The following is a 12173-nucleotide window of genomic DNA, read 5'->3' as shown; positions in this document are numbered from 1 at the left end:
AAGTTATTCTGTGGCAAATACGTCATTCGCGCCCGCTCGGAATCGATAAGGGAATCGTTTGCAAAACTGGCAAACGATTCCAAGGAATCAAAACAGTCGGAACCGGTTCTCAACAAGAACCGGTTTTCGATACCCATCCCTATTCATTACTCATATTCAAGGGGTCAAAATATGGACCATAAATTCAAGCCATTAAAATTCAAACCGGAGCAGCAGGGCGTTCAGAGGACCGGCCTTGAGGCTGCCCCACACTACACGATTTTTTAATCTTATGCGATTTTTGAGTCGGCGTACACCACACACATAAAGAGAATCTCAGCCCATTTGTTGCTCTCCGATCGTAAATACAAATACATGAGATTCGAACACAAGAGGGAACACCACACACTATAGGATAATCTTATCCGATAATTGCCCGCTGCAGGGCCGTGGAGGTAGAACTAGAGCAACTCGCGTCAACAGTGAAAATGGATCAGCGTCTTTTGACAGCAGTTGTTTCCACGGTGCTTATGCTTACATAATATCAGAGAATATCCACGTCAGTTCGGCCACGGCGCAATTAATGACTAAAGATCATAGACACGTCGGAAGAAAAAAACATTTATTTTGACAGATGTGCCCGAAGTTACTACTTTACAACCTCGTTGATGACCAACATTTAGAAAAACATGTAGGCCTACTTTTAATTCAGCCTTGGGTGAATTCGAAGCGTAGTGTGTTGGACTGTTTTCAAAACGGGTAGGCTTTTAGATTAGAATAAGTAATGCTCTCTGTGAGTCTGTAGCAAATCCTACATCGTTATTGTTGTAGTATTCAACCATTAGCAAGGTGACACTGATTTGCTATTGATACCATAGATAGACTGTATAATATTACCGTTAGTGAATAGCATATGGGTCGATGTGAGCTCATGAATATTCATGAGCAAATGCAAACTGAATGGCTGTACAAGTGTTCTGAGACACGGCTGCGAACCGACAACTTACGGTTTGGGGGGACGGTTCCGTGCCGCTGCCGTATCCAGTGCACCATTGACTATAATGGTTTCTAATGTCTTCGGCAAACGTTTTTATTGCCGTGCCGCTTCCGTGACGGTTCTGGTGGAAATTGCCCTTCACTTAACATTCCGAAAAAATCTATCATGTTGGATAACCCCGAGTTTGTGATCGGGTGCTCTTAGAGTTGATGAGATTCTATCTTAGAACACTACGGCAGACAGGATAATCTTGGCCGATTTTCGTCCCGATCCGGCTGCCATGGGAACGCCACTCCGATTCTCGTAACGGGGCAAATCGGGCATGATATCGGGACATTTATCTTGTAGTGTGGGGTGAGCTTAAGTAAAAGCAAAGAAAACCCAGCGATGGCTGACATGGAGAACAACGGGGCTCCGCTAAGTGTTTCGCTTTGTGTCAGTTCTGTATATTCAGACTCTGAGCTCAACAAGCACAGGGGTTTCCAGGGGTTAAAACCCCCTCATGACACAATGTAACAGCTCTGAGCAGCGCAGTCACTTCCGTTACGTTCAGTCTCGATTGCTGAGGCCTGTCCTTGGAATGCCCTGGTAGTAGGGTTTGAATTTTTATGGCTAGAATGTTCGGCTCCGTATTTTGACCCCTTGAATATGAGCAATGAATATTGCACTTTCAATGTTTGCACTTTGCATTCGGCTGTCTGAACCGGTGAAGGTTGATTTTTCATAAAAGTTTCTATCATATGTCTGAAACGGTATAACTTGAAATACGATATCTGAATTTTAAAAGAGGAGAATTCCAAACGAATCAATTACATTTGTACAATATTTCAATGTCATGACTTCAACCTCGGTTTTAGAGTTCGTTAAGCAAAATTCAATAGCTTCTAAAAAATTTAAAACGTAATGGCGGTGATTTGCCTCCATGCATAATGGATAGACTCAGACGTTGCGTTCTCACGGGCACGCACATCACACGCATGAAAACACGCACGAGAACAGGCATGAGAAGAGGCATGAGAAGAGGCATGAGAAGAGGCACGAGAACAGGCCAGGGTGTGAAGGCACGGCCGTTATGGCGTGAAGGCCAGCATTGACCGAAATCTTCACACACACACAATCTTGAGGTCGTGGAGATCCACTAATATTTACCAGATCAACACAGGGAATACATTTGAATAGCAAATTGACTCGCCCTTTAAAGCACCGCACCGTTTTTATGTTTATTGTTTGTTTGCAAACATCCGCCGCCCAGCGCTTCAACGTGTTGTTTGTGAACGTCAGACACGTCAGACCAGGACCGCGGAGACATGGAGCGCAGATGTTTACCGGTGTATTATTCAAATTAAAACCTTGTGTATTTATTAGGGCTGTCAAACGAATTAAATTTTTTTATTATTATTATAGTATTATTATTATTATAGTATTTGTGAGTTAACTCACGAGCAGCACCACAGATTTGGGAATTGTAAACAGGCAGTTACGTCATACAGTTGTAAACCAACAGTTACTAGAAGTGTAGTTAAATTCAAATAAGTAGCGCCACAGATTTGGGAATTGTAATCAGGCTGTCACTTACTGCAAGTGTAATTTGAATGTAAAGTAAGTGGAACTAAAAATAAATATGAATTCTGATATGAATGTTGACATTCTGTGGGCAAAACCTTGAAAAAAAAAAAAAATGAAAGAGAACATGCCTTAATGCGTACATTTTTATCAATCGAGTTAAAATAAGATTGCGTTAATGCGTTAATTATCTAACTAATTGTAACAGCCCTTATGTTTATTATTCATCAGTCCACCCTGGCATATGGTTGGCATAAACATCGTATTGATCCAGCGCCGTGGGGAGACCGCTCGGTTCCCACAGCGCCGTGTCCGTGGAGCACACGCTAACGTATGTCCCCCTGTCCCCCCCGCCGGCCCGCAGGGCCCCCCCGAGAGGCAGCAGCGGCCCAAGAGCCTCCAGCTGGGGGACCGCCGCCTCACGCTCTCCCTGTTCCAGGGGCCCTCCTCCCAGCTGAGCCCGTCCAGCCCCCTCAGCGCCCGGCCCGCCTCGCCCAGCGGCACGCCGCGCAGCTCCAGTACGTTTACCGCACACACACTCTCTCTCTCTCCTCTCTCCCTCGCTCTCTCTGTGTCTCCCTCGCTCTCTCTGTGTCTCCCTCGCTCTCTCTGTGTCTCCCTCGCTCTCTCTGTGTCTCCCTTTCTCTCTCTGTGTCTCCCTTGCTCTCTCTGTGTCTCCCTCGCTCTCTCTGTGTCTCCCTCGCTCTCTCTGTGTCTCCCTCTCGCTCTCTCCCTTGCTCTCTCCCTCTCTCTGTGTCTCCCTCGCTCTCTCTGTGTCTCCCTCGCTCTCTCTGTGTCTCCCTCTGTGTCTCCCTCGCTCTCTCTGTGTCTTCCTCTCGCTCTCTCCCTCGCTCTGTGTCTCCCTCTCTCTCTCTGTGTCTCCCTCGCTCTCTCTGTGTCTCCCTCTCGCTCTCTCCCTTGCTCTCTCCCTCTCTCTGTGTCTCCCTCGCTCTCTCTGTGTCTCCCTCGCTCTCTCCCTAGCTCTCTCTGTGTCTCCCTCTCGCTCTCTCCCTTGCTCTCTCCCTCTCTCTGTGTCTCCCTTGCTCTCTCCCTCGCTCTGTGTCTCCCTCGCTCTCCCTCGCTCTCTCCCTCGCTCTGTGTCTCCCTCTCTCTCTGTGTGTCTCCCTCGCTCTCTCTCTCGCTCTCTTGCTCTCTATGTGTCTCCTTGTCTCCCTCTCTCTCTCTGTCTCCCTCGCTCTCTCCCTCGCTCTCTTGCTCTCTATGTCTCCTCTCTCCTTGTCTCCCTCTCTCTCTCCTGCTCTCTCCTTGTCTCCCTCTCTCTCTCTCCTTGTCTCCCTCTCTCTCTCCTTGTCTCCCTCTCTCTCTCTCTCTCCTTGTCTCCCTCTCTCTCTCCTGCTCTCTCCTTGTCTCTCTCTCTCTCTCTCTCTGTCTCCCTCTCTCTCTCCTGCTCTCTCTCTCTGCACAACAGCAGACGGTTAGCGGTCCCTTCAACACACAAGAAGCAGCCGTCTCACTCCACTGAAGAAATACACAAAGAAATCGATGCCGTACGCACAGCTAGTGTACGTGCGTCACAGAGGGAGTGGGTTATGCACACACAGACATACACACAGACACACGCGTGGGCAGAGATCTACAGCGTCTCCCCCCACCCCCCCCCCCCCCCCCACGCAGGTTACTCGTCTCTGCTCGACGACGTCGATGGTGTGGGCGGCTGCCCCCCGGACCCCACGGGGGCCCCCCCGCCGATGCCTCCCAAGAAGCACCCCCACGAGATCGACAGCCAGCACCTCCACCACTTCGCCTCGGAGGTACGTCTGAGCGCGCTCGCAGACAGCCTCCCACACACACACACACTGGCTGGCAGACACAATGCATTTTTAATGGCGCGCCGCAAACTTTACCTCAAATAATCTGCGTCCGGCGCGTGAACTCATCCCTCCCATTTTCCCCCCCGCACAAACAGTTGCCTCCGCTGCCGGTGAAGATAGAGAGCAAGCCCCCACCGCCGCCCCCCAAAGCCAGGAAGTCCTTGTTGCCGTCGCCATACGAGCACGGGAGCACCCCGTGAGATCAAACGCAATCACACACACACACACACACAGACAGACGCAAACACACACACACACACACACACACAAGGACACACAGATGCACACACACGCACACACACACACACACACACACACACACACACACACACACACACACACACACACACACACACACACACACACACACACACACACACACACACACACACACACATCCCTTCTCTCTGGCCTGCACAAATGCTGCAATCAAACGGAAAAAGGAAAAGAAATGCAATTACAAACAGCCTTGGTTGACCGTGTTGGAGCGGAGAAAACATTCAGACGGTGCATCTGTTCTTCTGAGTGATGGTGGTGGGTGGTGCAGGTGCTGTGTGCGCTGCAGACACGAGCTGCTTGTGTGTCTGTGTGTAGTCCCACGTATACAGGAGATCCTTCTGCTGGAGATGTCTGTAAAGTTCGGAAAGGATTATTTTTTCTATTTTTGTTTTCCTCAAAAGGGTACAAAGAGAAAACGTTCTATTAAAAAATAGAGCCGAAACAGAAACTGAAGACTGATGCCTTATTTGCTGCGGAGCGTTAAATATATGCATGTATTTTTCTAGATTGATTGACGTAAGAAGGGAATGACCAAATGTACATCTCGTCTATTTTTGTATCTCGTGGATCGACACTGGCTGATTCGGGTACACTAACGTGTTGACTGGCCTTCCAGAACAGTCCGTATAGCTGATGGGGGAGCATTGCTAAACTCCTTTTATCCAGTCAACCAATTCAGACGGAGCACAGGCAGGGAAATTATAATTTTATGGAAAAAAATAAATCTTTAAAGTCTAGTTTTATATTGACTGATTTTTATCCTTCTTTTAAAATGCTTTTTTTTTTTGTTGTAATTATGTGGTCGAACGTAACAACAATCTAACCTCCCCACACACCATATCTTTTATTTAGTATGTTTTGGGTATTATATCTTCGACAGACACTGGATGGCACACGTGAATGTGATGGAAGCTGAATTAAAGTATATTTTTGTTTCTCGATGAACATGTCCGATCCAACTGCATTAAGTCATAGAGTTGGACGAGGTCTTCCCCTGAGCTGACTTTACACACTGTATGGTACAAGCACAAAGGTCTTTAAAGAGTTTTGGTTCCAATTCCTAGTTTTGGTACATTTCATAATATTAATACTTTTCTATACAGATGCTTATGAAATACTTTGAATCATTGTTAATGGATTTTTTTTATTGTTTTGCACAACCACGCTGTACAGAGACAGTGTTTATTCAAGTGTTCAGAAAACCTTCATCTCTGTATATGCCATTCCACTTAGCGCTATATATGCATGCATAATTTAAAATAATCGAATCAATCCAAATAAATAGTTTGAAATTGTAAGCAGTGAAATTGTAAGCAGTGTTTTTTTCATTGTAACCATTTTTTCTATTGTATGACTTTTTCTAAACAGAGATCAGAGTTTATGTTGAAGTTGCACATGCTTTGTTAGTGCATTGCATTTCCTGTCAGCTTCTCCAACAAGTCACATAATTGAACAAATTAAATAAAGTGAATTAATGAATAGACGCTCAACCGTCTCGTTTTTTGGTTCCTTGGAGAGAAAGGCGTATCATGTGGCCCTGACCTAGTTTTCTATGCAGACTGTAACTGTGTTTTCCCTGGCTGCCAACAAATGCATACAAAACGATCTGAGTCATGGCCAAAACTAAAGACATATAACCTCTATTTGACGGAAGACTTTATGCGTCATCTCGGCTGTACACTACCAATTGTTATAAGTTGTTTGTACAAAAAGGTTTGGTAAATGGGGAAATTAATGATAGGAGTTTGGCTAATCTTCAATTAGTAAGGGTCCTGTTTCCTTTCTGTCGGATAGTGAGAGACGGGGAAATTAGTCATCTCTGGTCGCGGTTCAGGGCCGTCAGCCCTGCAAAGTTAAAACAGTCAAGAGCAGAGTTTGACTAGTCAGTACTCAAGTCAGGATTCATTCAATCTTCAGGATTATCATGAGTTTATCATGATAACTAAAAGCCTGGATGACCTCTAACCTCCTCAAACTGAACAGCAATACTGCCACTGCTCAGGAAGGTTGGGGATCTTCTCCTGGAAGTGGATGGCTGCTCCATCACCCCATCACCTGTAGTCCGCAACCTGGGTAGTCAGCCTGGACCCCACCCTATCATTCCAGCCCCACATTAATAACGTCACAAGATCTGCATTCTACCACCTGAAGAACATCGCACGACTCCGACCCTCAGCACCTGACAGTCAGACTGTCAGTTACCGAAACCCTGATCCACTGCTTCATCTCTACCCGCCTGGACTACTGCAACGGCATACTCACCGGTCTCCCCTCTAAAACCCTGGACAGACTGCAATATGTGCAGAACTCAGCTGCCAGGGTCTTAACTGGCATTAAGCCCTGGCAGCGCATCACCCCCACCCAGATGCAGCTCCACTGGTTACCAGTCAAGTTCCGCATTAAATTCTAAATTCTACTACTCACATACAAGTCCCTTCACGCTCTGGCCCCCCGTTACCTCTCTGACCTCCTCCACACCTACACCCCCCTGCGGTCCCTCAGGTCATCTGACAAGGACCAGCTGGCAATTCCCCGCACTAGACTCAAGACCCTTGGGGATAGGGCCTTTTGCGTGTCCGCCCCCACTCTGTGGAATCAGCTCCCCCCCCACATCCGCTGTGCCCCTTCCGTGGAGACTTTCAAAAAGTACATGAAAGCACACCTTTTCTCTGAGGCCTATGGCCTCTAACTCACGACCCCACCCAGCGTCTTGCGCATTTGCACTCTCACTCACTCGCCTACACACACACCCTCACCTCCCACTCTTGTGAAGCGACCTTGAGTATCCTGAAAGGCGCTATATAAAATCGATTTATTATTATTATTATTATTATTATTTATCTTACATCTTCACTGAATCCACCTATTCCTTTTCCAATCCTGTTGTTGATGTAATCCACCATTCACTCTCAAAAGAAGAACTGGTGTAGCTACCCAAACGGGCATTCGGCATAACAGCGTCCATTGTAGTTATGGGATTGGTTTCCATGGGAACAAGGTCATATCGATTCCATTATCTAATGAGAGGAAACGCGCTCGCCGATACAACAGCGCTTTAAATTATGTGGTTTTGAAGTGTGTGTGTGTGTGTGTGTGTGTGCGCGTTGGTCTGTGTGTGTGTGTGTGTGTGTGTGTGTATAAGCAGTATATGATTAGTGGAGTGAATGGCCTCATCATTTGGTTAAAGGCGTTTCCATGCTGTGGGTCTGGAGCTGTGAAGGCCTCCCGTGCGGGGGAGAGATACGGGGTAACAACCTGCGGGTGGGAAACAACTCAATCCCTGGCATCAAAGGAGGAGATGCCCCTTCCTCGCTCGGCCATTTAACAGCCAGAACCCCCAATCCCCCCCTCCTTCAGGGGAGCTGTGGTGGAGCTGTGGTGGAGCTCCACTGGAGCGGGATTAGCTGCCCCATTGTAGCTCCACTTTGAACTTCACTAGGTGGTGCCAGAGGGTATTAGCAAATGAACCATGGCAAGAGGTCTGCTTCCTTCCATAAAATCTTTATTTGCCCAGGGTTGGCACACTGGGTGTGTGTGTGTGTGTGTGTGTGTGTGTGGGTGTGTGTGTGGGTGTGGGTGTGTCACGCCCAGCTACTAATGTACACAAAGAAACACTCAGAAAGCACCTCTATTGTGCCCGTTCACACTTGGGAGCCGGCCGGTTCAAGTACACACATAAAAGCAGAGTGCATGGCACCAATGTAGGTTACATCTCTACCTGGGCCGGCTCCCAGCAGGTACGGAAGCTCTGTCCAGCAGACCTCCAGCCGCACAAGCAGGCCTCTCTCCAATCTCCAGGCTACTGTTATCCTATTTTGCAATGCCATCTGCGGTACAGAAGAGAACTCGGAGGGACCTTTGGTGATGCAAAGAGCGGGATTTGGGTTGTGGTTGAGTGTCCTCTTTTATTAATACAGGCTGTGCCCTTTGTGACATGTATTTTTCAACATCTGGGATGGTAACTAGCAGAGTTTGTCACAGCATACCCGTGTTTCCAAAGCATGACCGCAAATTGGATCACATCCCAGTGTTATTAAATATGTATATTAAAGAGATAAAGTACAATCCCAATTGTGATGAGCCCGGAAAAGACATGATGTGATTTTATGTTGAATAATCCAACACAGATTTTTCCTATTTTTTTTAACCGTAAACTCTGAGGAATATCAATTTGAGTAAAAACGGCGAATCCCTCTTCATACAGCGTTATGGCTATATTCATAATATAGTACTAACTAATACAATTATTTCTCAATTCTGCATCACAATGTTATCCATAGCTATAGGTAGAGAGGTAACAGTACACAACCATATGGCTCATAGAAGAAAAAAAACATTATAAACATAGATTAATTTTTAAGGACTGATAAAAGGCTCTGGTCATTTGTGTTCTGCGGAAGCTGGCTGCTCCTCTCGCCTGGGCAGACACGGCAGCTCGCTCAGGCAGGACGCCGTCAGCTTCTTCCAGAACGTCTTTTTACCGTAGATCAGCACCACGGCGCTCAAGGTGGTGTAGAACGACGTGATGAAGAAGGTCAACCCGATGGCGTTGGCGTGCTCCACCGAGATCTGGTAGTTCACGTAGAGGTCCACCACCAGGAAGCACAGGAACACCAGCACCAGGGACAGGGTCATGCGGATCACCCGCATCTGGGTGCCCAGCTTGGGGGCGTGGGCGCCGTTGGTGCTGGACTTCATGTGCCGGAGGTGGATGGCCAGGTGCACCGAGATGGAGACGCAGCACTTGATCATGAGCAGGCCCGGCAGCACGTCGGCGGCGACGAGGTACACGGCGTCGTACACCTTGCCCGGGTCGGTGTCCGGGGTGATCATGCCGCAGTCCGCGTTGTGGGCCGCCGTCTCGTTGCTGTGGTACTCGTGGAACACCGCCATCATGGGCATGCAGGTGACAAGCCCCGCGAGGGGGATGAGGCCCACCACCGTGGCCGCGCGTTTGACGATCACCGCCTGGAGGTGGGTGTAGCACTCGTTGGGCGTGGTCACCAGCTTGGTGCTGTAGTAGAAGGTGAGGAAGGCGGTGGTCCACATGATGGTGAACTTGAGGCTGAAGATGAGCAGGAGGACGGTGGTGTAGTAGGCGTGGGTGATCAGGCACCGCTGGTCCACCTGGTCCATGGTCATCCAGAGGAGGCAGACGAGCTGGTGGACGCCGTTGCCCACGCACAGGGCCACGATGATGGTCTCACAGGGCGCCCACTTCTTCTTCTTCGCCTTGTTGCTCTGCAGGCTCATCAGGAGGATGTAGAGGTTGAAGAAGACGGTGGTGACCGCCAACAGGCCGGTGACGACCAAGATGGCGAGCTTGTTGGTTCCCTGCATGGCGCGTGTTGTTGTTCGTCCCCCGCGTCTCGGAAATAAATCTCCTTCAGATCAGTTCCTCGAGTGTTTGTAACTCATGGCCCAGCTGGTGTCGTTCTGAAACAGAGAAAGGTTTTGACTTTTGTTTAAACTGTTGAAGGCATGGTCTCGTAGCTCCTATTGGTAAGGATTTTAGATAGAAGAAACTTTTGGCCAATCCTCTTATCACCTGACGCGAAGAGGATTATCTTAAAAAAACGAATCAGTTCAACATGAAACTTGAAAAATGGGAATAATAAATTATAGATTAAATACAGATCACAATTTATCTCTGGCTATATTTAAAGTTTAATTTAAATGTCTTAAAATTGTTGAATTTTCCCCCCAGGAAAATGGCCCATATAATTGGATCCCACACTTTATGGAATACCCAGCGTGCTATTATCCTGCCAGCGTCTGTTGTTATCTACTCCTTTTCTCTTCCAAAACTCAACGTTTGTTTACTGAAATGAAGTTCTTGCAAATGTCGTTAAGTTTCAGTACTTACCAAAAGTTGTCTATGAATAGCATGGCTGTGATGGCAAAGTGGTGGCGATTCTCTTTGGTGGCTTATATATATAAAGGCAAGAAGCACCATTTGAATGAGTGCGGTGAGGGCAGGGTTGTGGTTCCGGTCTTTGGATTGACATGGGATATGGAAGTGTGTGTGTGTGTGTGTGTGTGTGTGTGTGTGTGTGTGTGTGTGTGTGTGTGTGTGTCTGTGTGTCTGTGTGTGTCTGTGTCTGTGTCTGTGTGCCACCAAGGGAGTCAAGAGCCCTCCCGTAATACAGTCATTGCAGCATGTCAGCTCAGATCGGTCCAGGCAAATCAGAATTCCTGAAGCTTCACCACAAAAACCCTCAAATGACTTGTTTGCATAACCTGACCAGCGTGTGCCCCCTGGATCACCTTGATGCTAAGCTGGTGTTTTGGTGTTGTTTAAGAATGAATATGAATATTACACCTTGAGTTGTATAGGTTTAACAATATCTGCTCTGTATAATACTGCCAACTGGTTTCTTTCCAAACTGAGTACAATTTTGGAAAAAATATAATAATCGTTTTATTTTTGTGACAAAAGAAAGGATTTGACAGACATTCATCCATACATTATCTCAAACCAAAGTATGTTTTTCAATAATGATATAGCATTGACAAATTAAGCTGAACTGGATACGCATGGCATTGTTTACGGAGCTGACATATACACACACAAACACGTAACACACTGCTAGCAGCCTGATTACAGAACATGATTATCCGGTTTGAAAATCCTAATGCAAAATCTGGAGAAATATGCAAAATAGTAAAAAGCCTCTCAGAAACATTGGCAATATGCAATAAGCAATAAGCCAAGTACATCTTGAGAGAGCAAAGACACACTTCACTGCTCACCCCATAGATTTCCTTTGTTGAACACCATTAGAGAATCCAATTACCCACATAAGTGAGTGGTTTATAGTTTTCCATTCACAGTGCAGTGGAATATTATTGAACATAGAAACTATCTCCTCTTTAGCTTTTAAGTTTTGATTGGATTGTTCGTAAAAAAAAAAAAAGGAACGTTGTTAGAACAGAAATTCAAATGAGGACTGGAAATGTTAATAAGCATGGCTTTATCCCTTGGTGATGATATGAAGCTATTGTTATTTACTATTTAGCCATATAGCTAGCAGATGTTTTGCAGTGAATTCAGACACTTGTTAAGGGGTTGGAAGGGGTTTTACATATTGTGCAAAGCTTTAAAAGGTGAGGCTGTAGACACTGGGGAAATCAAACATATCTCCTCAAGTGACTCTAGTTGGAAATTCATTATTAAATAGATTGATTATGTCCTTTGTTTGAAATAAGATATTGCATTTGGCTTTCCTTTCTCCATTAAATGTCCTTTAAAAGGGTTTTCTAATTAGTTTGTTAAATAACCAGATTTTATTGGTAATCATTCCAACACAATCAAGACAATTCGAAGACTCAGTTAATGTGTCACAGAGAAAAACAGTTTGTGAGCTAGATGCCTTGCTTGAAAAAGTATAATCAGATGGCTGTACTTTTCACATCAGTTTCAAAACAGTTTATTGTACAATTTAAAAAAAATAGAAAATCCATGTATAATTAGTATTAGCCCTGCTTGTGAGACCAATACATATTATAGACATTTTAAAACA

At 46.3% G+C, this 12173-nt stretch overlaps 3 protein-coding genes across 3 annotated transcripts in view; 2 read left to right on the top strand and 1 right to left on the bottom strand.

The window, feature by feature from the left end:
* dock5 (dedicator of cytokinesis 5) overlaps positions 1-1202 on the top strand; it is a gene marked incomplete at its 3' end in the record, with an annotated part of 27060 nt that extends 25858 nt beyond the window's left edge. Inside the window, exon 35 of the mRNA XM_084468892.1 lies at positions 1181-1202. Within this exon, the coding sequence (XP_084325018.1) occupies positions 1181-1202 (22 nt within the window). The remainder of the gene's footprint in view (positions 1-1180) is intronic.
* Positions 1203-1363: 161 nt separating this feature from the next.
* LOC311343931 (uncharacterized protein) lies at positions 1364-6064 on the top strand (the record flags this gene model as incomplete). The annotated part of the gene is made up of 4 exons (XM_084468891.1): positions 1364-1411; positions 2904-3057; positions 4175-4311; positions 4467-6064. The coding sequence occupies 4 exons, from the start codon at positions 1364-1366 to the stop codon at positions 4569-4571; spliced, it is 444 nt and encodes a 147-aa protein (XP_084325017.1). The 3' UTR covers positions 4572-6064.
* A 2966-nt stretch (positions 6065-9030) lies between these two features.
* On the bottom strand, positions 9031-9990 carry tas2r202 (taste receptor, type 2, member 202; the record flags this gene model as incomplete). Its single annotated transcript, XM_084467914.1, has 1 exon — positions 9031-9990. One exon carries the CDS (start codon positions 9988-9990, stop codon positions 9031-9033), a length of 960 nt encoding a protein of 319 aa, XP_084324040.1.
* Between the last annotated feature and the right edge of the window lie 2183 nt (positions 9991-12173).

Source organism: Micromesistius poutassou (assembly GCF_964030765.1).
Source record: "Micromesistius poutassou genome assembly, chromosome: 5".
NCBI lineage: Eukaryota > Metazoa > Chordata > Actinopteri > Gadiformes > Gadidae > Micromesistius > Micromesistius poutassou.
This window is presented reverse-complemented; position numbering and strand designations above follow the sequence as displayed.